The sequence below is a fragment of the Ochotona princeps genome, chromosome 26 (assembly GCF_030435755.1).
Source record: "Ochotona princeps isolate mOchPri1 chromosome 26, mOchPri1.hap1, whole genome shotgun sequence".
In the NCBI taxonomy this organism is placed as follows: Eukaryota; Metazoa; Chordata; class Mammalia; order Lagomorpha; family Ochotonidae; genus Ochotona; species Ochotona princeps.
The window spans coordinates 30,143,904-30,170,020 of NC_080857.1; the positions used below are offsets into that span (position 1 = coordinate 30,143,904).

The 26,117-nt window shown below is 46.1% G+C and overlaps 1 protein-coding gene across 2 annotated transcripts in view; it reads right to left on the reverse strand.

Annotated features, from left to right (window-relative positions):
- The window catches only part of DAAM1 (dishevelled associated activator of morphogenesis 1), a 168,496-nt gene that overhangs the window by 69,088 nt on the left and 73,291 nt on the right, over positions 1-26,117 (reverse strand). For both annotated transcript variants that reach the window (XM_058655625.1, XM_058655624.1), the window contains one exon: positions 9,728-9,817. In XM_058655625.1, coding sequence (XP_058511608.1) covers positions 9,728-9,817 — 90 coding nt within the window. The remainder of the gene's footprint in view (positions 1-9,727; positions 9,818-26,117) is intronic.

Genomic DNA, 26,117 nt, shown 5'->3' on the forward strand with positions numbered 1-26,117 from the left:
GCCAGGGCAGGCAGCCAGGATCCAAAAGAAATAGTGCAACCAAGAGTGCGCAGTGGTCTGCTGTTTCGCCACCTTAGGGTGCTGGTCACCAGAGCCTGCAGGTTCTCAGAAGGGAGATACAGCGATACTCCTTTCCATCAGACATCTGTCATCACTGAGCTCTCTCGGATTCTCTCACGAGGCTCACTTTGGGCACTAAAAGACCGAGTTATTGCTCAGTGCAATTCCAGACCTGGAAACAAATGAAAGCTGTGCCTATGTGCTTCCACAGGAACCATCAATGGGCTCAGGCCATGCTTAGGAACCTGGTTCTACAATGCCAACGTTGCTGGAGGATCCGGGACACTCACGGCCTCCTACTTTTGCAAAGGACACACACTGGAATTGGTCCTTTATCAGAGCTGTAAAAGGGACACGCGTAAGACTTCATGATCTGGGGTGGCTCAGTCATTGCCTTCCAAGGGTTTCCGCTCCAACACAAACCCCCAAGCCTTTCTCGTTGGAACTAAGGCAGAACTTTCTCCCCACACTGCAGCACCAAGGCACACAAGAAAGATAACCACCAAGTAAAAGCCACGGCAGGTGCTTCTCTCCATGAAAGAGGGGGAAAACAGGGCTTCATAGGACACACAATCTCAGTGTCCCACCTTCACTCCGTAGTAACTGGGCTAATCTAACGAATATAATCTGCTTGTTTTTTTTTCAGCTGTATATCAGCTACTTACTTTACTTATAACAAAAAAAAAAAAAAAAAAAAAAAGGATGGGGGAAGGATAGGGTGATTCTGATCCACTCTTTCCAAACCTGGTGTTCCCTATTTAGACAGAACGAAATCCTATATGAGGGGTTTACTTACTAAAGAAACCCAAAATATTAGGAGCATAAATGAGAGATACGAAGCAGGTACAACTTCATGATTTTACAATGCAACAAAGAACAAAGTGCTTACAGGCCAAAGAATTAACAACTCCCAAATTCAAAGACTGACTTGCACACGCAGGAACTAGCTCGGAATTCAGACTTAGGGGACAGACAACGTGAACCTCTGCATTCGCAAATGCTCAAGGAATAAGGGGTCCAAGGAACACAGCCTTTCAAACCGTGTATCAAGAGCTCCTTGAGCTGCAGATGCTCCAGGTACAGGAGGAGGGGCCGTGTGCTTTGCAGTCTCTGTGTGTGTGTGTGTTGATGGTCCCACTCTGCACCTGTGCTCTAGCCCCTGGCTAGGGAAGTGGCACATGGCACGGAGGAACTTCCTGTGCTGGGGATGGCATGCATCAGCCAAGAGCTTGCTAAGGATGGAAACACACTGCCTGGTCTGGGGCCGAGGATGCTAAGGAATCCTCAGCAGAGGAAGAATGCACACTAAATAAACACATTACTCAGTGACCTTCCCACTTGTATACTCTTCTGATACTTTGTATTTTCATACAATGTTGTGAGTATTTAATGGAATGCCTTTTTACTTTCTAACCCTTGGGGTGTGTGTGTGTGTGTGTGTGTGTGTGTGTGTGTGTGTGTGTGTGTGTTGTGTCTGTGTGTTTTACTGAGTACTACCTATTCTACTAATTTTTACTTCCATTTGATTTGTGAGATAAATAGGGAAGAATTTCAGTGACAACTTCTGGCTCTAGGAACATTCACATTTAAATAAAACTGATTTGAGCAAAAAGGTCCTGGCTGCCCTCCCTCAGAAGTACCAACTTCCCAGACTGTTACAACTAATTCACTCTTTATACACCTTGTTATAACCACCCTGAACAATGAAGGTGACAGTGGTTAGGCCAAGCAACTCTAGAACTACAAGGGTAATGGACCGAACTGCAAAATTCTTGCACATATGCACAAGCAGGCTCGGTGCAACAGAAAATTGGAAGTGAGCACTGTTCACCTGCTCTAAAAATATTTAAACTGTGGTATGCTCCTAAAATGGAACACCTACAGCATTCAGATATTAAGAACACCAGCACCTGCATGAGGAGGTACACGCATATACGGAGAAAGAAATGCTACCTTCAGGGCTTGGCAGCGTGGCCTAGTGGCTAAGGTCCTCGCCTTAATCCCATATGGCCACTGGTTCTAATCCCGGCAGCTCCACTTCCTCTCTGTCTCTCCTCCTCTCAGTATATCTGACTTGGTAATAAAAATAAAATAAATCTTTAAAAAAAAAAAAAAAGAAATGCTACCTTCAGAACTAAGATCACTACAATATCTGAGACGGATATGATAAAATATTAGCTTTGCTTTACATGGGTGCTTATTATGTACTACACTTTTGTATATTTAAAAAATGAACAACCGAAGTCAGATAATTAAGCAGGAAGTAGTATTGTATGACTTAAGAAAGTTCTCAGAGGTGGTTATTTCTTTATCAGAAATGTAAGCGCACAGGATTGATCCGAATCCAGGGAATCTTCTGGACTTCAGGTTTAGTACCCCTAACAGAAACACTATCCACAACTGTGCTGAGACTTTCTATCAAGCCCCCAACACTCAAGTTTTACTTTAGTAAATCTAACTTCAGAAATAACACAGTTCAAATATCCACTAAATTACAATGCTGCAACTTTTAACAGCTTTGTGGCTGGGCAGGGCATTTATAAATCTGGCTCCCTTCCACCTAATGAGTTACTTATTTGTGCAAACTGGCTGAATGATTGAAACCTCTTGGTGCTGTGGTAGATGAAGGGTTTTTTTTTTTTTTTTTGGCCACTGCAAACAATAGCTGAATCAGTATTTTCAGTCAAAATACTCTCTAATTCTTTTACTTCCTGACCAAGGATAGTCAACGTACAACCCACCTTTTCTAGGCAGTAGTCAGAGCAGGAACTGCAGTCTCATTGAAATGCAGCTAGATCCTATCTATGCCCCACTTTCCTGATTTAACTTCCATTGTGGAAACAGGGCTTGCTGGGGACCCGAGCGGTGCGCTCCACGGGTGACCCTGCTCAGCAGGGCACAGAAGCAGCATACAGGGCATTTTGAGGGGGAAAAGCAAGCAGCAGAATTTGACTTTCTTGTGAGACTCTGTTTCCCAAGTGAGAACAGAGGGTGTTTCTCAAATCAGGTTCGCGGCTCTGCTCAGGAGCAAAGGGACCAAATGTTGGGGATTACGACCTTACAACTCCATCAGTGGGGGGCCGGTGTTGTGGCACAGTCAGTAAACCTGCCACGGGGGGGTGGGGGGGGGGACCTGGCATTGTATGTGGGCACCAGTTTCTGTCCTGCCTCCTACACTTCTGATCCAGTTCCCTGTTAATGGCCTGGAAGTAAGGCAGAGGATCCTGAGAAGAAAACCTGGATGGAATTCCAGGTTCCTGGTTTGGGCCTGCCCCGACACTGGCTGCTGGCAGCCATTTGGGGAGTAAACCAGCCAATGAAAGATCTCTTTATCACTCTACCTTTAAATAAATAAACAAACCGTTAACAACCACAAGATCATGGCCATCACTAGTTGACCGTCTAGCTTTATTCCCGCTTCAGCAACAGAACTTCCTGAGCTTCTAGCCTTCTCTAAAAACCGTATCCTCCTAAATTGTTATCTCTGAAATGTTCTGTGGTTCAACTAGAGAAAGGTGATGTTGAAACTGTTATCACTATTGTGAGAAGGCCAGGAACCTCTTTGAAAAATATGGAAATGAATTTCAAACCCCAAAAGGGGTAAAGACAGAAAGAGCCCACGGCAGTGTTACGGAAGGGGCCCAGTGATTACAGGCTACTTCTGCAAAACCACGAAATCACACTGACAACACCCTCTGGAATTGATCTTCTATAGAAGAGGAGAGATCATTGAAAGAGGTTACGCAATGTCCCTAAAATCATGAAATTAGTAAATGGCACCCTGTCTTCTCAGGTCACCTTCTGGGTGGCCTTCAATAACAGATCTTCATACGTATGACTTAGAAAAACAGCGTCACACATTTACTGTAATGAAGTTTAGATCAAGTACCAAGAACAAATATAATTTAAGGAACGCACATGCAGATCCCGGATCATCCACCCCCAACCAGGACGTGGAACATCAGAATGTAACATCCCAACAGATGTCTCCTAAAGCTGCCCTCAAGGTTTCAGATGTGTTCACTTCTCCAAGCACCGAAGGAGACAGGCAAGATGCCCATGTCCCTGCTTGTAGGTTACAGCTACAGAAGTGATTTCCCGTGGACTCTTAATTTGCAGCAAATAAACAACTCAGCAAAACAACTCTTAGCCACCTTCTTGGAATTCACCAAGCAGTGGGCCCACCGTTGCGAGTGGGGAACAGAATGACGTCCTTTGCTGTGGGTCCAGGGTAGGGTGAGCCGCAGAAGACTCGCACAGGAAGTATGCAGAGTGGCAGTGACTCTGCTCCTCAATGAAAAGTTGGTCATACGTACTGACAGGTAATAGTTTCACCACAGCATTCATACAGCCTTACTGTAGTTGACTTTCTGTTTCCCAGGCATGACAAGCCTAGCCTGTTCCTACAGTCTTTCTCTGCAACATCTTCATTTTTCAAGATGAAGCTCTTGATTTCCTAGACTCTAAAACCTCTTAGTAAAAACCAGATTAGATCAAGAGGGAAAGCAACAGGAGAAAGGACAAAATGCAAATCACAAAGGAAGATGCCTAGTACCTGTGAACGCAGCCCAAGCAGCCACAGGGGAGGAGGGCAGGGAGGCCTGGGGCTTCCCTCCCCAGGATGCGACTGGCAGCGTACGGGCCAAAGCACAAAGGAATAGTGGTTTCAGTTCACCCCCTCTCCCCTACCAAGAGGTTCATGGCTTCTTCCTTGAAGCCCCAAATGCGATCGGCTCATCTTGCTACACAACTGACCATCCCTGGATTCCGTCTGCTTCTTCCTCCAACACTATCTATTCCAGGAAACTGGACGCACTCATTCAAGCACTCAGACTAAACAAGAGACTCTCCCAGAGGAGGTCTCAATACCCATACGGTGACAGCTTGCCCTTCAACAACTGCACTGCTTAACTGACTCAAAATGCACAGCTCTGGAGCCTGCTCTTTCTTACTGCTTCAACCTGGGACTCAATACAGATCCTTACCTGTCAATGCCAGGGAACCTATGGCTAAAGCAGTGAGTTCTTCCAGATCTTGTCAAGTGGGGGAGCCTCCCTACATATTCCTTGGCAAGGTAAAGCGGGAAAGAGAGACTAACTTCATTTCATTCTTTAAAAGATTTATTTATTTTTGTTTGAAAGTTAGATTAGGGAAGGAGGAGAGACAGAGATTCCTCCATCAACGATTCACTCCCCAGATGGCTACAATGGCCAGAGCTGCCCTGGGCCAAAGTCAGAAACCAGGAGCCTCTTCCAGATCTCCCACGTGGGTGCAGGAACCCAAGCACTCGGGCTGTCTTCCAACAGCCTTCCAATGCACCTTAGTAAGGAGTTGGGTTGAAAATGGAACAGCTGGGACTCAAACTAGAGTCCGTATGCCATGCCTGCATGGCAGGCAGTGGATTTACCATCTGTGCCATACCCCTGGTCCCATCACTTCTAATCAACTGCATCTGCCACTGTCAAATGTCAATCTGAACCCATCACAGAGCTTGAAAGTTCAATGATAGGAGATGAAATCATGTCTAAAGAAATCTAGAGACACAGTTACTAATGTCTAGCTTTCTTTCTCTTACTGGCATCTTCTGCCAATGACTGACATGTAGCAAAATGAGTGCTGAATATCCAATGCTTGCTCGCCTGTGTACATAACCAAGCTCAGCAAGAAAAGATCCAACTTCCACGTCCTCTTGATCTCTAAGTCGAGAGCTCAGCTACTGCTTCTTCCAGATCTATGCATAGCAGGTTTCATTAGGGTCCTGCAAACAACCAGCAGTGAGGTGTCATCTCACCTGTTTATTTTCCAACAGGTTTGTCTGACAGCTGTGCAAGAAACTGATGAGTTTGCTTCTTTCTTCTGTTTTGTTTTTTGCCTTTAGTTCCACTAGGCTAGCATATATTCCACAGTGTTTTGTTCAAACCACTCCCTCCCTCACTGCAAGAAAACAGGCCTCACCTCTCGAGGAATTAAAAGAGTTGCAGTATGATGACCACACACAATACAACTAATCTTTCTCTGCTTGTGTTGAAAGGAGAACTCCCTTTTGTGGGGAAGGGTGGAGAATGAATCCAATTAGGACACATCAGCCAAAGGAAAGGAATGCATGAGAAGCAGCAGCTGAATGTTGAGCCATTCCTAACATGTCTTCGGAATGTACCTAGTACCAGATCAGCAGTCTGTAGAAATCCCAACGCATGAGCTGTAGCCAGGCTAGGCAAAAATCTGGAATGACTGAGTCAAGCTAGAAGCAACACATGCTTATCAGCAGGGCTTAAAATCCAGCCATTCCAAAGCAGACCTCAAAACACACAGCAACAAAACACCTTGGCTTCAGGAAGAAGAAACAAAGGAGGACAATTCAGGCACAGTTGCCAAGTCATGACCTTTGCCTCAAAATAGCTGATGTCATTACAGCTGACACAGGTACCTTTCCAGAGCCCAGCCCTGCCTTCATGGACTCTGCAAATCAGGAGACCAAGAAAGAAAGAGCGAAAAGCATTTTCTGGGACTTTAAAGACTGGTTAAGAGACGCAGGTAGCAAACACTCTCCTGGGAGCAACAGCAATGAAAAGAGCTTTCTTCCCTCACTGGTAAGACTGCTGCCTGTATAGGACAGCATCTATACCCCTTTACTTTCTTCTCTGAAGATCTACTCCTTGCTTTTCCCAGGATTTAAAACCCATGTTAACAATAAGCATACACAGCATGCCTTTCGTGGTCAGATGGCTCATTGTTTAAAAAGCTTCAGCTGAAAATCCAAAAGATTGTTAACAGATGCAATTTCTGGCTGGAGACTGGGAAAAACCTCATTTAAACAAAAGAGTATGTTGTGATTGGAACCAAAACGGGAATTACCTTTTAAGATAAGAACCACAAACATTTCCTATTTGAAAATACCCCTGCCAATACAGCAAGGGGGACCTTTCTTGGACTTTTCATGAAAGTTGAAAATGTGACAGGGGGATTGCTGCCTGTGACGAAGCTTGGCTGACCAACTGGGCCAGTGACTTTTAGACTGGTTTGGATTTTCAACAAGGCCACCACATCCATCACTTACGCTCCCTCAGATTCCTCAATTGGGCAAACTTCCAACTCATTCCTTTCCAATCATTTTAGCTACAGAAATACATTTCGTGCTTTCATTTTGGCTCTAGGAGTGGATTTTTCAACCCGAGACTTAGAGAAGTTCCACAAGCGAATGCCCAGCACAAGTGGCTGCCACCAGTAGATGAAGTCCCAGCGAACAGAGAAGCGCTACCGAGCTGAGACGCTCCTGGCCTGGCCTGCAGATCCCAGCCTCCTGCGCCTGCACGGAAAGGCTGCTTTCTGCAAGCCTGTGCTGTGTGTGTTTCTGTTGGCTCTGCTTCTGTCTGTGTCTGTTTTCCGGCTTCACTGTGTCAGCAACGCCCTGGGTTCTAATCTTGGAAGATGGAAACTGTGTAGGAGCCCGGGGTGTACTGCTTTCCCTCAGCCTCAGAAATGGATATGTTGTGGCTTCTGGTGGTAAGCCTGGCCTGAAAAGGGGAAAAAGTTCATCCTTAACACCATGGATGGCCTCTGCGGGGCTCCATTCTGCGAATGGCCAACCCATCCCTCAGGAGGTGATGTTCTACGAAGAGCGGTGAGCGCAATACTGTCTTCCTGGTTTCTACATTCTCAAAAGGAAACCAAGCTGCTGAACCTCAAATACCTGTGCAATCTGGCAAGGTATAGCAAGCAGGGGTCTTCTTCTACCAAGAAATGGAGTTCTAAGGCCAGTGGCCACATCCATACCCAGCCAGACTCCTGCAATACGCCAACCCCACCAGGCGCGCTTGGGACAGGGGCTGCAGGCATCTGTCCTGGCTGGAAACTGACAAATGAGCAGCAGCTGTGAGCCACAGGTCAGGCCTATCCTCCAGGGTTTGCCTTTTCTAATCCGAGGGCAGCGGTTTCTATGATTAACTTGCAATTGCTGTCAAGGGTGTAATCAGGTCTGGGAAAGAGGCAAACTTTTCCCCTCAGCGAGAGGCCCCCTTTCTTCCAACCTCCCCTCCCCCCCAGTGCATAGCCTCAAGCCCCACCACGTCTTACTTCCTAAGTTTGAGAAAAAGTCTTGCGCTCGCATGAGCCAGAATCGACAACACTGTGTACACAGGCACTTCAGAGCGCTTCCTGCTCCTTTCTAGCAGTGGGGTTGGGGTCAGTTGGTCTTTAAGATAGCAGCATGACAAGTTGTCCGGTTTGTAAGGACCACACAATACCATTAGTTTTAGAACCAAATACATTTTCCTTTGAAAATCGTTTCCCAGTGTATTAAATAAATCATCTTGTGTCATCACAATCAATTCAAGGGGAAAAAAAAAAGACACCTGATTGGCTAGCACTCGAGGAGGAACCCCTCCCTTGGACTCTGCTTTGGGGGTCACCTCACTGGACACATCTATCATAGCAGGCCGCTGCAATCGAAGGTGACACAGTTTTACCAATCACAACTGCTCAGGTGGAAAAGCAAATACGCTGCCATGCTTTTGACAGAATTCAATAAAACGCTAATGACAATTCAGTGGGTCGGTCACTTTTCATTCATTTCCAAGTAAGTGAGGCCGAAGTTCCGAGGATGGGCAAGACGAGGGTCCCCACAAAGTCGAATGGGAGAGACGCACACGGGCTCACTGCAATAGAGTGAGTGCTGGAGGATCTGAAGATCTGGCAGACTGCGCGCCAACTACACAAGGTAGTTGAGACAGCTCTGCTGACAAAACAGAGCAGCACACTGCACACGAGTTGCCCCTAGCTCAAAGTGGAAGGTACTAGACTGCCGTGTGTGTTGATGCTTTCTGGGGTCAAAGTCAATCACTGAGGGTTGACTGCCTGTTGGGAGAGAGGTAGTCGGTCCTGTTCCTCCTATAGGCTCATCTTGGTTCCAGGCTGTGCTGGAGTTAAAGGAAGAGTAGCTGTGAGCAGGACTGGTCCCAGAACTGTCCGCAGAGTCTGAGAGAGCTGGCAGAGTGGACTGCAGGATGTGCAAGCTGAGCGATGAGGTCCAGTGCCATGGATCCTGGAGGATGGGAGCTTTTTGCGTGTTTTCTGAGCCTACATGTATTCTCTGCATCCCCAGATCACGGAAGTGACCTCCCAGAACACACACTTCGCTCCCTGTCATAAGCTGCAGTCATGCTCCTCATAGCAGAGTGTGAGGGGAAGTCAGGTAGATAACTTCTGGATCATGTCCCTAAATGTGAGGCTGAGGACGCTGTGCCTTCCTCCCCTTTGCTTCATCCTTAGCCTGAACTGTGTAATGGCTTCAGAGCCACCCTGGACCACAAAGACGAGGCACATCTTAGAGATGGCAGGCTACAAAGTGGTCACGTGGCCTGTGAACTGCAATACTAGCCCTAACCTACCATGGTATGTGAGCTTAGGTAAGGAGCCGGGGGAAGCTTGGACCTGTGTTAGCCAAAGTACGCACGAGTACGAACGAGGGTTACAGGGTCAAGAGAATCCACTGACGTGTCGAAACAGCATCCGAGGAGTCGGCCCTTTGCTGCCTCAGCACCAGGGCCACAACGTGACCCATTCAGGCTGGTTTTCAGACGACAGAAAGCTGAGTTCCAATGGCAAAGTGCAATGGCTGAGGGAATCCAAAATGATACAGTTCTTCCGGTTATCGCAAGGAATGGCTTACCTTTTTTTTGCTACAGTAGATCTGCCATTTTTTCTCAGCTGGAAGTGCAAACATGGCCTCCCTGTGTTTGTCTGTGAGGTCAAGTTCATCCTAAGAGGAAATAAAATAATTAGTATGTCATAGATTAAAATATTCCTATAGGGAACATCATCAGTATTATCAGGGAAGGGAAATGCTACCAAAGGGTATTTAGATGAAATTAAAAACAATCAGAAAGCCACATGAAGACACAGCTCATTGCCACTGAGAAAGCACCTTGCTGGCAAGAGAGGGCATTGGGAAGTGAGCCATTTAAGGCTGCGGGGAGGTAGGCTCTGTGGACGGAATCACTCTGAACCACTGCCGTGTGGTCTGTAGGAGGGAGAAAGGCCCCAGTCTCCAAAGTTCAGGAGGATTAACCACGTGAAATGGAGTTGGTGGTGGATGCTGTCAGAGGGGCCCTGAAACACTTGGCGTTGGGGAGCCCAGGTTGGGGAAGAAAGCCACCAACAGAATCCCAAGACAGCTGTGCTTGCTGCCTCGGACTCACAGGCCTTGGGTGATCGTGGGCAACTTAGCCGAAACACGAGCCTTATGCAAAGGCTTGTCAGGTAAGGAGTGCGAGAAGGAAGGGAACAACCAACGTGCAGAAAGGCTTACACGGCACACTAAGGAGCTCCTGATCTCGAAAACGGAGCCACTAGCATGTTGAGCGAGGGAGTGAAGCCTTCACTGCCACGAATCCCACCTAACATTCGCTCAGGACTTTCTGCGCCGGCATTTTTGAGTCTGCACGACAGGTGTACTCATGGTTACATTCCGATTACAACACAGTTGGGAAAATTTAGGCTGAACACTGGGTAAAGCCAATGGCTCCAAACAACGTGAGCTCTAAATGAAGGGCCCGAAGCCAGAGCCTAGACGTCCACCCTCTCCGAGCTTGGAAACAAGATTTTCCAGTGGTGTACAGTCCAGGCTAGACACCAAAGGACAGCCAACTTACAAATACAACTAATGCCGATAACAGGATGAAAAATACAAAGTGCATAAAATTCTTGGCAGTTAATGAGAGCTCACTACACGGTCAAAAATGCCGTTCAGGGTAGTAAGTAGCTGGTATACCATTACTCCCAGAGGAAAGGTGACCTTGTTGAGGGTGATAAACTTCTCCCCATTTGCTCTGGATCTGAGCAAGACCCACTAAAAGCAGAGCGAGATTGAGAACCCTGAAATATGAACCAGACCCCTGGCTTAGAATATCAGCCCGGCGTCTTCCCCTCCTAACCCCACTTAGGCACCTGCCATTTTACCTCAAGAATAATAATAACAATTTTTTCCCTTTGCTTCGCTGTCAATGAAATGACTCACAAGTTTGTTTGTTTTTTAAATATGGTATCTTAACGTCTCTCTTAGCATCCGGCTGTAGCCTTTCCCATGCTGCCTATTCCACATTGCCAGGATTCTCTGAAACCCTCGTTTGTAATGCAGAGAGTCTCACAGTCAACAGGAGGGCTTCTCACATCACTGCCTGCTCCATGCCTATAAGTGAGCAGCGGGAGGAGGTGGAGGTACTGGCGTTACGGATGCTGTTCAATCTGCAGGCCACATTTCAGAACCACTACCTTAAAAACACAACACCTGTGATGCTCTGAGGCCCCATTCCAAACAAACAAATGCAAAACTCTTTAGATCCTCACAACCTTCTTAATTACCCATTCATTCTTCAGGCAGCCTTCAAGTCCTCCGTGCATAACCCCAACTAACTCTGGTGCCAGTGTCCCTGTAGCCCCGGCCGCGGCAGCGCCTCCTCCTCCACATGCTTTGATCTCACATAACCCCTAGTTCCCCAGCTCCAGGCTGGGAACCTTGCAAGGCTGTTAAGAGGATCAGCAACATCACCTAAGCATGAGGCATCCATCTAAGCCTAAGTCAGTTCTTCCTCTCTTTTATAAGCAAGGTGAACATTAAATCACTAAAATCTACACACAGCTAAGATTACACCCCACAAAAGAAACAAACTATTAAGAATTTCAACAATGAGGGACTGGCACTGTAGCATAGTGGCAGGGTAAGTACTTGGGTCTCTGCCATCCATGTAGGAGATGGGGCCAAATCTCCTACAGGGAGTAAACCAGCAGATGGAAGTGTTTCTCTCTCTCTCTCTCTCTCTCTAACTCTCTCTCTAACTCTGAGAGCTTTTATTGGAAAGGCAGTGTCCGAGAGAGAGAAACAGAGACAAAAGATCTCTATCCACTGGATCATTCCGCAAGTGGCCTCTATGGCAGGGGCTGAGCCAATCCGAAGCCAGGAACTTCTTCCGGGTCTCCCACGTAGGTGCAGGGTCCCAAGGCTTTGGGCTGTCCCCTGCTTTCCCAGGCCACAAGCAGGGAGCTGGGAGGGAAATGCAGCATTCGGACACTAAGTGGCGGGGCCAATATGGGATCCCAGCACATGCAAGGTTTAGCCAGTAAACTATCATGCTTGGCCCTAAATACATCTTTAAAAAAAAAAAAAAATTTTAAACAGTAAACAACCAAGAAAGCAATGAAAGATCTTAGAAAAAACATCCTTACCAGGGAACATGTTAAAATGCTAGAATTTTGGCACGCGACTATTATATATATGAAGTAATTATTTTTCTTCCTTTCTTCCTTTTTAAATTTCCTGTGAGGCATACACCTGCTCTCGCGTACTGATGAACGGCAAAAATAATGGTGACATAAATCACTTTGCAACATTCAGGTCGGTTATTCAAGCAGTACAATAATGTGTGATTTAGTTTGGGGAAAGGCTTTTGATAGTTCACCTTTTGCTACAATTCACCAGCTTTTGTTAACTAAGCAGGGGTGCGAAGCAGGGTGTGAAGCCTGGGGTCCCAGCGCAGGATGTTTATAACACTACACTGTGCCTTTGGAAGCAGGAGCTTCCGCCTCCAGGAGATGAAGAAACGACTCGCTTTGAACTTAAAAAATTCACAGATGAATTAGGACCCCCAGGGGCACAGGTTTGCACTCAAGACAAAAGTTCGGAGATTAAAGAAAAAAATTACAAGGTCTCTGGATATAATTGGGGATTACAGTTAGAAAATGAAAAGAAATAAAATGAGATGAACAAAACGACGGCTAATAATTGTGCCGTTTCCCTGGCTTAATAAATAGTATGCCTCCTAGGCATTAATTTATTTTAACCCTCAAATTCCTATATGCACAATATTATTATTTCATTTTCCTGAAGATGGAATCAGAGAGAGATTAAGCAGTTTGCTCACAGTGACACAGCTAACAAACAGTAAAGGAAGGATCTGGATCCCGACTTCCCGAAATGTAATTCATGTTCCTAACATTTCCCTTTGTGCTGCTTGGTCAAACAGTCCCTGAAGCAAGCAGGAAAAAGCATCCATCCGCCGAGTGCTGGCTGGCCACAGGGGAGTTTCTTGCCTCGCATCCCTGCCCTACGTCTGGGGCTTAGGAAATGTGACCTAGCCTCTGACGTCAATTTCTTCACCTGATGTCAGAGGACAACATACTCTTCATAGTTCTCTCAAGGGTTCATTCATGAAACTCAAAAAAAAAATTTTTTTCCCAGTGACTACCGGACACCAGGCATTGTGATCGGCAGAGAGGACAAAGCGGTACATTCTCTTGGGAGTAAAAGGGACATTGAATAATCATACTAACCCGGGGATGACTGTATTGGGCTGAGTTGTGAAAGTCCGATAATGTGAAAGGTAGGACGGGAAAGGTAAATGACAAACGTGCAGAGGAATGGGAGTTACATAGGTACGAAGCATTGCAGACTCATCAACAGCTCGAAAGACACAAAGGACCCTGGTCTTCATCCTACGAGCAATCGAAGGTCATTGGTGGACTCTGAGCAGGGCACGTAGGTTAACTAACATCATCATCGTAGCAATAAGTGCCTAGGCATGAGGCCCAGAGAGGACCCCAACCCCTCCATTCTAAAGGCATCGCTGCTCTGATTCTATTTTCATAACAGTTTGTCTGAATCAAGCTTGCAAGATGCTGAGAGCCCATCGCAGCCGTAAGAGACCAATGGACACCTAATTGGGGTGCTGACCACTCCGGGACCAGAGCCAGGCACAATTAAAAAAAAATGAATACAGACCCTGATTTCAAGGAATTTATAATTTAGTTAGGAATACAAGATGACTGAACGCTTTGGCTGCTCCCCTTCATTTCAGCAGGAAGCCCAAATTTCCTAAGAGGCGAAAGACTCTCCTGCCAGCCAGGGTGTTGGCTGTCCTTCCTCCTGCTCCAACCAGCAGCAGCCACCTTCCGAGGCTCTGCCCACACTCTTCTCCTTCTCAGAGAGCCTGAGCAGCAGATCTGAGACACGATCCTGTCACTCCAAGCCTCCTCCTCCAGGAAGCCACCCTGACCTTCCTCCTTACGGCACTTACCATACAGCCACAGTTGTGTAACGGACATCTCTGACTCCCTTATGGACTCCCTTATGGCAGAGAATTCAACTCGTTCTATTCATGTTTACATCAACTGTTATTCCCTAGAAGAGTATCTGACTTAGCAGAAAAGCAAAGCGAAAAAAGAAAGAAAAAAAACATGGGGACCTGGAAGGAGAGGAAAACGGGTATGGCCACTCTGTAGCGCGCCAGGGATCTCCAAAGAGAGCTCATGGAACACGGGTGTCATGAAAGAATTATCCGTGCATTTATCTCATAGTTGTGGCACCCCTCCAAAACTTCTATTTAAATTCTGTTCTCCACAGATGCCTTATAGCACGGTGAAGATTAAAACCAACTCTTTCTCTTTCAACCTTTTGCTTCGTTTCCTTGAGATAAAGTGTCCATCCAGGGAAAAGTCAAAATACAGTTTCGGAGTTTAGAAAAGGTGTATACTCAAGCAGTTAGAGCACCTGACACTTTCGACACTGCTGGGACCACCATATATTTTCATCAGCAAAATTACAGTCTCAGTCATTACATATTTGCGCCAATATTTGATGGGTGGTCTTCTTTTTAAAGCTTATTTTTTGTGTTTTTAAAAAATACATATTCATTTATTTTTTTTTATTAGGAAGGCAGATATACAGATAGAAGGAGAGACAGAAAGATCTTCATTCTACTGGTTTACTCCGCAAATGGTCAGAACTGAGCCACTCTGAAGCCAGAGCCCCCTCCAGGTCTCCCAAATGGGTGTAGTGTCCCAAGGCTTTAGGCCATTCTCCACTGCTTTCCCAGGCCATAAACAGGGAGCTGGATGGGAAGCAGAAGAGCCAGGACATGAACCAGAGCCTAGACAGGAGCTCTGGGATGCTGGTGCTTGTAGGCGGAGCGTCAGACAACTGAATCACTGTGCAGGGCCCCAGAAGCTTATTTATTTGAAAGGCAGAGAGACAGCAAGATCGATTTTTTTCATCTGTTGGTTCACTCTCCAGATGCTGGCCAAAATGGGCTAAGCCGAAGGCAGAGCTAGGTCTCCGGGCCTCTCCTGCGGGTGCCAGTGGCCCAAGCACCTGGGCCAATCACAGGACTGTGGAGCACAGGAGGGAGTCCGCATGTGAAGAGCAGGCAAGATGCAATTCCAGGCACTCCAACACAGGACCTGGGTGATGGAGTGCAGGCGTAACCCACTCTGCCCCAACACCTGCCAATGCTGTCCAGTCTACACGGGCTGCTCTCTCAGCTGAGTCTTAATCACATTCTCCTGATGACAACAGGGATTGGGCATACATTTTCACTGGCCATTCATCTGTACCCTTTAAGTCCTTTGGCCATTTTTTTAAGTTGTCTGTCCCATCCTTGTTGTTTTAAAAAGCTCTTTATATATGCTGGAAATGTGTCCTTTATCAGAATTATACATTGAAAATGCTTTCCCAGCCCATGTGTTGCATTTTCACTTAGCTAAAATGTATGTTGATCACCAACTCTTTTATTCTGATGAAACCTAATGTATTTATATTTTTATTTTAGATGAAGGTAGCCTAAATCGAAACACAGGTTTGTTTTGCTACAAAAATTTTGAAATCAAAACACAGTCTTGTGCCCAGCGGCGTGACCTAGCAGCTAAAGTCCTGCCCTTGAACGCTCCGGGATCCAATGTGGGTGCCAGTTCTAATCCCGGCAGCTCCACTTCCCATCCAGCTCCCTGCTTGTGGCCTGGGAAAGTAGTCGAGGACGGCCCAAAGCTTTGGGAAGCTGCACCCGCGTGGGAGACCCGGAAGAGGTTCCAGGTTCCCGGCTTCAGACCGGCGCGCACCGGCCCGTTGCAGCTCACCTGGGGAGTGAATCATCAGACGGAAGATCTTCCTCTCTGTCTCTCCTCCTCTCTGTATATCCGACTTTCCAATAATAATAAAAAATCTTAAAAAAAAAAAAACACAGTCTTTTTGTAACATACATTTCCCCCGTATTTTTATAGATCCCCTGTATGCATAGATTTCATCAGGAAGCTATTCATTTTAATTCTCTTTAATAAATCTTCGTGACTTGCAAGTCAAAAAGATATGCTATGGCTTCTGAAAAATGTCACGTTTTCTTTTAGCTTTTCTAAATGCATAGTCCTTCTCACAGGTGACACTCTTGAATAACAAAGAATAGTTGTTGAATTATGAAAGAGTTGGACTGCTTTGCCTTTGTTCTTTCTCGGCTCCTTATTTTTGTTTAAATACATTGCTGCACAAGGAAGGAAATAAAAAGCACACTCCATAGAAGAAAGAACGGAACACAAACGGATCGGAAAATCACTCTTAAACTAATTTAAGTGCTAAATTTACTTCATAGTATTGCATTAAGACATTTTTTGCTTTAATAATTAAAATATTAAGAGAGGCAGTTATGGGGCCCAGAGGCGTGGCTTAGTGGCTAAAATCCTCGCCTTGAAAGCCCCGGGATCCCATATGGGCGCCGGTTCTAATCCCGGCAGCTCCACTTCCCATCCAGCTCCCTGCTTGTGGTCTGGGAAAGCAGTTGAGGACGGCCCAAAGCTTTGGGACCCTGCACCCGCGTGGGAGACCTGGAAGAGGTTCCAGGTTCCTGGCTTCGGATCGGCACAGCACCAGCCATTGCAGCTCACTTGGGGAGTGAATCATCGGACGGAAGATCTTCCTCTCTGTCTCTCCTCCTCTCTGTATATCTGACTTTGTAATAAAAGTAAATAAATCTTAAAAAAAAAAGAGAGAGAGAGGCAATTCTATAAAACAGCAATTAGGCTCAACATATCTCAAAGCAGCACTTCTTTATATAAACTTTTAGAAAAAGCAAGCCTACGGAGGCACCCTTCAGAGGAACCCAGCAAATGTCACCATTTCACACACAGCTTCAACACTCCCATGAAATTTCCTCTCCCCTTCTTTGCAAATCCACAACTTCCATCACCATGAATTCCTCTTAGGCTAAGACAAAGGCACTGTTTTCCTAAAATCCCTTACTACGGAAATTAACTGATGAATTAGTATTAACCAGAAGCTGTCAAGAACTTTTTGTTTCATTTCTTGCCACTTTTCTCCTGCTAGGAATGTCACATACAGAAGGGTACAGACTTCTCTGTAACAGCCAAGTTGTCCACTGAGATCTGTGATCAAGCAGAATTAGACAAAAGGAGAAAGACTGCGCTAAGCATCCAGAGAAAGTTTTCTAAGAACCTGACAGGGAGTATGCGTGTGACCTGCTGGTTGAGATAGCTGTGTTCTGCATCAGAGTACCTGGGTTCAGTTTCTGGCTAGCTCCTGACCCCAGCTTCTGGCGAATGCACATACTAGGAGGCAGCTGGGAGTTCAAGTACTGGAGTTCCTGCCACACAGGAGGGAGACCTGGACTGTGCTGCTAGGTCCAAGTCAGGCCCGCCCCGCCCCATACAGGCCCCGCCCACCCCAGCCCTGTCCCGCCCCTGCCCAATAAAGGCCCCGCCCCACCCAGGCCCTGCCCCACTCAGCTCAGCCCAGGCCCCGCCCCAGACCAGGCCCCGCCCCAGACCAGGCCCCGCCCAGTGTAGCCCAGCCCCGTCCCCACCCTGCCCCTTACAGGCCCCTGCCAGTCCAGCCCCTGTCCCGTCCCACACAGGTCCTGCCCCTCAGCCCCGCCCTGGCCCAGGCCCCGCCCACCCCACCCCAGGCCCCGCCTGCCCAAGCCCCACTCCACCCAGTGCTGGCCTGTCCAGTCCCGCCCTGCCCGGCCCAGGCCCCGCCCCAGCCAGCCAGGTCCACCCCGCCCCCGCCCAGCCACCTCAGACCTGCCCAGCCCTCGCCCAGGCCATGCCCCGCTCTGTCCATACAAGCCCTGCCCCTCCCCAGGCCGTACCCCGCCCACTCCAGGCCCCACCCATACAGGCTCCGCCCAGCAAAGCCCCGTCCCACCCAGTTCAGGCCTGCCCAGCCCCGCCCCGTCCCCGCCCAGCTCAGCCCAGTCCAGACCCCGCCCACCCCGTCCCTGTCCCGCCCTGCCCAGACTCCAGCTACTGTAGGCATTCGGGAAGTGAAGCCACAGATGAAGCCCACTTAGCTCTCTTCATCCGTTGGCTCACTTCCAGGAGCCAGGTGCTTCTGCTAGGTCTTCCAAGCGCGCAGCAGGACCCCAAGTACTTGGGTCAGTTTCTGCTGCTTTCCCCAGGCCATTAGCAGAGAGCTGGCTTGGAAGTGGAGGAGTCAGGACTTGCACCAGTGCCTATATGGCATGCTGGTGTGTTTTCTGTTAACAAAAATTCACAAAGGTCATAGAAAATGGAGTTGAAGGACAAATATATTTTAGCTTAAAAAATTTGAAATCTATGTAAACAAAGATCCGTCAAAGGATTTATTTGAAAAAATGTATATTGTAAAAACACTACGCACAGATTTAAAAATATGTGCTAAATTAACCTCTTCTAATTCCATTTCCATGAAAATTTGTGAGGACACTTGCATGTTATAACATCTTAGAGAAACGACAGTTCTTACATATTTATGTAAGAAGAAAGGTCCTCTGAGGCAAAGCCAGTTATAGAAACTACAGTTCTATGCTTTATCTTAAAAATACTTTATTAAGCTCCACTTCCGAAAGATTCTGTGCAGAGACCTCACCAGCCCCACAGCCTGGAATAAGCAGGCAGCTCCACAGAGAAATCTACATAAATGAGAAAACAGCACAGCACACATCAACCTGATTCGCCAGGAAGAGCAAGGGAAGGAATTCTGAAATAATATACAATAAGGGATTTTAATGAGATGAAAGATAAACACTTATTTTTAGCAGAAATCTGTTTTCAGAGATTATGGGATTATCATAAAAGCCTCCAAAGCAATATTTATGCAGATTCACTTTTGAAAAAATGACCAAAGTCAATAGATTTCAACTAGTTAACAAGTACAATTTTGGTTAAGAAGAAAGCACTCTCTCAGGAATTCCGCAATGTTATTTATAAGGGGCTGGAAGGCTACCTAACTAATACTGAGGAAAACAGAAAGTAAGAAACCCCAGGAGGCCTCAAGGTTAGGAAACCAGTTAGGATACTCAAATTGGAGCACCTGGGGTGACCTCTGGTCTCTGCCTCCAGCCTCCAGGCAACACAGCTCCTGGAGACCATGAGATCTTTGGCCATCGTAGGAGAGCGGACTGAGTTCCCAGCACACCAGCTTCTGCCTGGCTCAGCCCAGCCACTGCAGGCAGCTGGGAAGGCAACCAGTTGATGGAAGCTCTCTCTGTTTCAATCTTCCCATCTTGGGTAGGAGGAAGTTCAAGACAGGTCTTAGGTGACAGGTCCCTGTCACTTCATTGTTTTGCATGCGTGCCTGTGTGTGTGTGTGGCTTTTAAGTGTAATTTAATAAGGTAATCATCCTGACTCAATGTATAGCATCCACAGACTCTCCAACCATATTATCATTCAAACGAGTCTGATCTCTCTCCTTTATGTTAGCTGCTGTAGATGTCTTTCCAGAGCGGGGAGGTGTTGGGAGCACTGCACGAGTGCCCTGCCCTAAGATGGCGCCGAGACCGTTCCTCCTCTTGGAGGGGCGGTAAACAGGTTTCAGGAAGTACCTTCTGATTGGCCCGTAGCCGCATGCCTGACGCGTGTGTTATGTGTGATCAGCGTTATGATTGGTGTGCCCGCAGGTGTGCATCGGTGACCTTTAAGATGATTGGATTAGGATGGTATATAAGCGGTGGGGGTTCGGGCTAGAGGGGAGGGAAAAGGAGGAAGAAGAAGAAGTTGAAGAAGGGAAGGAAGTCGAGTTGACGGGCTGGGAAATCGACTGGTTGGAAGAATAAAGTGCCTCTTGAAACAGAGCCTGGAGTGTCGGGTGATTTCTTCCGCGGGACGGGAGACCCCGAGAGAGAGGCCCAATCCCATTGGGTCCTAACCCTCCTGGAAAGGTTTCCTCCACTAGACCTCTAGGACATCCCACCACGCAGCAGAACCTTCTGTGGATTTAACCCTTTCCTCCAAACCCACAACTCATCCGTAAAAGAAACAAGAGAGACCCTGAGAGAGGGAAGGGCCTAGCCCTAAAGTCAAAGATGCTGTGATAAATAAAACATGGAGGGGAAAGGCCAGAAAAAGCAAATGGGCATTCACTGAAGACACTCTGGCAGGAAAAGAAAGAGATGCTTGAACAAGCACTGGTAACTTATTACACTTACGGACATCCAGCCCAATCCAAGCAAACAACAGCCACATCCAGGAGCCACCATCTGTCAACACTGCCCTTAAAATTTAACCACAGTGACCCTGGCAACGGTGCTGTATTTTCATGCTGGTAGTTAGAACCTGAAGACTAGGCGAGACTCATATCAGTTCAAACAGGGGTGTATTTAGTGAATGTTCGCTGCCCCTAACTGGTCAGGAAGGCAGGAGACAGGAGACAACGGGGCGCTCTACGCTCCAAAGAATGCAAACTCAGAGGGGACAAAGCTCTCAGATCTCAGCTCTCTGCCAACGCCCTCTTCTTCGTACCCAAAACACCACCCTGGGGCTTGCCATCAACTACACAGTAATATTCTCTGTGCCTGACAGACATGTTTTCATTTGAAATGTAAAAATAAGAAGTGAGAAACTCCCCAACCAAGGGCTGTCTATAGAAATAATTTTTAGTTCCTTCCTGCCGATAATTGAATGCTTCATAGCATTTCTTTCTCTTGACAGCAGGCAATGCAAATTACATTCAGTTTGCAAGAATCTTACTCTGCAGCTAAATTTCCAAGACACTTTATTCAGTTGATTTTTGTCTTTTTTGTGATTCAACTGGAGACTCATTAGAGTGACTTTAATTTCTATTTAATCCCCATCACCACCAGAGCTTTCCAGTAACTAAAATAAGCACCTGTGATCTAAATGCACATAGCACATCAAAACGTTGGTGGGAAATACAAGGAAAAGATAAGTCCCATGGTCTTCAAAAAGTTCATACCAAATGTGAACTATTACAGACCTAAACATGCATTTCAAAAATGTTTTACACCAAAACAAATTCATCTTTTCAGTCCATTTTCCCCAAACTATGTAAGTGACCTGGTATGTTAGAATAATTTTCCCATACCTATATATCCATCTAAATTTTCAGATCTCGAATCTAGTATGGCATCAGTGAATAAAACTTAACAGAGAACTTTTAAGCCATGTCTGCCCGACTGCAGGGCTGTCTCTCTCAGGACACAGAGGCAGTTATAAAAGTGGCAGTGGAGCAGGACATGCTGAGGCCCTGTGGGCATCTCTGAAGCCACACACTACACACATCCCCTCCCGCCATAACAGCTTGCCAGTGCGGTCTCTCCCACGTCCTCCAGAGACTTGTCTGGAAGCTCAACAGCTAATCTAACATGTCTCCAATTTAATCATGTCAAAAGACGATCTAGCACAATGTGTCTCCTCCCCCAGTAAGAAAAAGGACTTGCTATGTACTACATGGTACAGAGACTTGGAAAGCCAGAAAGCATCATTAACATCATCATCATTATCCTTTTAATCTGCCTCCCTTCATGTGGAGCACATTTTAATGAGGAGGAGGATGTCGGTAGGTGGGAAACCCATCAGCATTATTTCAGAATGACTCAATGGACAAACACTATTGCTGGAGCAGCAGGTGGTCATGAATTCATGCTAGCACACATGAACTAAGCACTTTCTCGGATACATCCCAGTCCTCTCATGTGCTGTGTTCCTCTGACCAGCGATCCTTCCACTTGCTCAGGCACAAGCAGTGTTTGAACAACTACCTGGTCCAGACACTGCTCTAGCCCTAGGGATCCGAGTGTGACAAAGCCAGATCTATTGACTGGGCAATTCTGCGAGAATGAGAGGTTTAAGCTCATCATGGGATTGAGCACAGTAAATTATTCATAGCAGAATAAACTCAGGACAATCTGATTCTTGAACAGATATTCGGGGCCAGCCTTGTGGCTCTGCAGGTTAAGCCAGTACTAACAACGTATGACAGTGGCACTTGTTATGGGTGCTTATCCAAGTCTCAGCTCTTCTGCTTCCAATCCAGCTTCCTGATTCTGTGCCTGGGAAAGCAGTGGAAGGTGGCCCAAGTTCTTGGATGGAACTTCAGGCTCCTGACTTCCATCTGGCCCAGCCATGGGCGTAGAGGCCATATGGGGACCGAACCAGCAGGTAGAAGATGTATTTCTCTCTCTCCTTCCCTTCTATCTGTACGTCTGCCTTTCAAATAAAATAAACAAATCTTGGGAAAAAATGGCAAAGACTTTTGACTTTTCCCTCAAGATTCAAGAGTGCCCAAATTTCCCAAAAACAAACCAAGTGAGATCTCAGTCATTTGATCTAATTTAGTTCTTAAATATACTGCACTGTGTAATAGAATAGGTAGCTAGCAGCTTTGGAATATTTCTAATGAATTCTCTTAAAATTGGACCAGAGGAAAAACACAACTTGTTTGAGGGATTTTGTGTTTTAGGTTTTTAAAAACATTTTTTAAGATTCATTTTTATCGAAAAGTCAGATACACAGAGAGGAAGATCTGTTTGCTGATTCATTCCCTAAGTGTCCACAACAGCTGGAGCTGAACCCATCTGAAGCCAGGAGCCAAGAGCTTCTTCTGGGTCTCCCACGCAGGTGGAGGTCCCCAAAGTTGTGAGCCATCCTCTCCTGCTTTCCCAGACTACAATCAGGGAGCTGGACGGGAAGTGGAGCCTCGTGGACACAAACTGGCACCCGTATGGGATCTCAGCATAGACAAGGTAAGGACTTTAGCCTCTAGGCCACTGCACTAGGCCCTAGATTTTTTTTTTTTTTTAAGAAGAATTGGCCCATCATTTGTAAGAAAAATCACAAACAAAATATGTAGATAATTACTGAGCTCCTATAACATGTATCAAGAAAGTGTTTGGGGATGAACACTTTGTGTCATGATTAGGATGCCTACATCCCCTCAGCATGCTTGCTTCAATCCCACCTCCTCTGCTTCTAATCCAGCTTCCTGCTGTTGCGCACCCAGAAGTCAACAGATGATGGCTCAAGTACTGAGTCCCTGCTACCCATGTGGGAGACCAGGAAGGAGATCCTGGCTCCTGATTAGGTCAGGCCCAGCTCAGGCTTTTGTAGACATTTGGGGAGTAAAGGAGCAGGTGGAATATCTCTCTCCCTATCTGTCTTTCAAACAGAAACAGAAAAAAAAACCAAAACTTTAGAAATAGTTTGGGATTCCGGAGGGATCTTGGGAATTCAGAGTTATGGTGGGGAGGATTCCAAACACAGCAGATAGAAATATTTTAGAACAGTCTAGACCTGAAGTACACTCTCAATGTTTTGAGCATTTAAAACGATCATGGAGATTAGATGATTTCATGAGCACCAAGATACATTTTTATGGGGAGTTATCTGAAAAAACAATCAGATCCCTTGTCGCCATCACGAACGTTCCCAAGTTAGGCTTGAAAACTTATCGAAACCACACTATTCACACAGCAGCCACTTCATACAGTGGGTTATAAGGAACAGCGGAGAGTAGGCAAGTCAGTACATTAAATTGACTTAGTAATTTACACCTAGCAGGATAAGCACCACAGTTAAAGTATGCAGTTGCATGCTGGTACTCACCACTTGGGGAGTCTGTATGCCTTATAGCAAGAAGCCTGCGATAAAGAAATGCCAACAAGGTGCTCGACACTAGTCAAAATCCAAACTTAACACCCTCTAGAAAAGGACATTCTGAACACACGTGGCAAGGTAAAAATACAAATGTACCTAAAGAAATACAATGATGCTGTGGTCTCCCCATAGGGTTTATGGATGCTCTTAGTTCAGAGCACTGCAAGGAAACTGAAGAAGCCACTTTGATCATTCGGCCGCCTCTCAACAGAGGTGACCTCCACCTAGAACAGCTGTAACAGCCCCCAGGGTGAACACCCACTGCTGACTGCCTCGCTTCAAAGTGAGGGGTCTTCGGGAAGCTCACGCAAAAAGTGCATGGATTTCAAAACTGCACCAAAATTAACATCTTTTCATTCCATTTTCAATAAACTTTTAAAGAATGTATTTTTATTTATGTGACAGAGTTTCAGAGGTATATATATTTAGAGAGAGAGAGAGAGACCTTCCATCCACTGGCTCAATCCCCACATGGCTGGCGCTGTGGCAGGCCACATGCCATTCAAGTTTCTGACACTTGGTGCAGGGAGGGGCCCAAGGATTTGGTCATCATCCCAATTTTACTCAGGTGTATTAGCAAGGAGCAGAATGGGAAGTGGAGTGGCTGGGACTTGAACTGGTACCCATATGAGATGCCACTGTTCCAGATGGTGGCTTAACCTGGTTAGCTGTGGCCACCATGAACTTTTTTAAGTACCCTCATTAAACCAAGTAAAATCACTGACATTAAGATCAGATTGTATTAAAAATCACCGATTATTTTCAGAGCCAAATAACTTGTTTATTAAGTCTGGCTGTTAAGGCAATTTTTTGGGGGGGCCGCCTTTAGGTTGACTGTGCTTTGGCAGCAGTTCATATGGACTATACAGAATTGGGAATGCCCATATCTGCCTTCCTACTTCCCATTGTGATGTACTGTATATTTTCACAGTGTTCCAATCACTGTTCTATGAACTCATCAAGCTGATTTATCTAAAAATGTCACGGCGTCAAAGAAATTTCTACTCAAGCTTTTCTTTCCTGTCACATAATCACGTCCTTTAGTTAAACAGAAATTTCACTCTTGACCTTATTAGGTTTGTCATTTGAAAAGGACTTTTAACTTCACGGAAACAGAACGGTTTTTAATATCAATTGCTTCATTAGATTCTGACTTTTTGGCTTACAGACATTGAGACTTTTCTAGATAAACCTTTGAAGTCTTTCTCCATTCTGATTTCCTCTGCTTAATTACCAGGCAATTATTTTTAGACTCTAAGAAACAGTACATAAAACTGTAACTCCTTACAACCAGTTCTTTTCCTCCAATTAGTTCAAAATTAAATGTTCCTGGTACCCCATGTTTGCCTCTTTCTCAGACGCTGGGAACTGAGTCATGGTGTTAGTGCGGAAGACAAGTTTGACAAAGACAGGAATCAGTGTTGGGAGTGAACAGAGCTGCCGCCTGTAGTACCAGTTTCTCATGCGGGTCTGACTCCCATCAAAGCCAGCTCCCTGCTAATGCCCAGGAAGAGCTGATCATGGGCCAAGGGCCAGAAACCCTGTCACCCGACTACAAGGGTTGGATGAAGTTCCTGACTCCAGCCTGACCCTCCCCTGGCCACTGCAGCTATCCGGGAAAGTGAACTAGCAGATGGATTCTCAATTTCTCTCTCTCTCTCTCTCAATGAAATAAAAAGTATTGAAAGCTTTCATTGGTTAGAATGATAACAGAAGAATTCTATTATCAAAGACAGTTGAAAATAGCCTTAGTACCAAGAGAAACCGTGTGGACAATTTTACAAAAGGGATGACAGCTTCTAGGGCTAATAGAAACAGAATTTTTACTCTGGAAAATTTTGAAGACTAACTTGGATTCCTATAGTTCCTTCCATAGCAAAGTGACTTAGAGTACCTGGGGAAAGGAAGACACCCCTGAGGGAGGCTCCACGGTGACGTCACCAGGCCCAGTGATGTCACCGGGCTCTGATGTAGCACTTAACCTCTCTCGTTGCCACCACTCGCATTTCTCAAAGTCTGTGCTGGCTACTCACGCTGAGAATGTCTGCAGTCCTTCATTACTTAGGATCAGCCTACAGTAGTTATTTTTATTGATGATTATATTTTGAAGATGCAAATCTCCTTATCGTATGGTAATTATGGTTACTATCTTCCCATCGAGATTTTTTTTAGCTTTTCTTGACAAACCTCAGTAGTATCTTTTTAAAACAGTTCATGGTTACTAAACCAAGAATATTCTTCAGAATAGTTTTCCTTTCTTGGAAGGCATAAGCACTCCATATTATCCAAAAAACATGGGCCCGGTGAGGTAGCTTAGTGGCTAAGTCCTTGCCTCACACACACCGGGATCCCA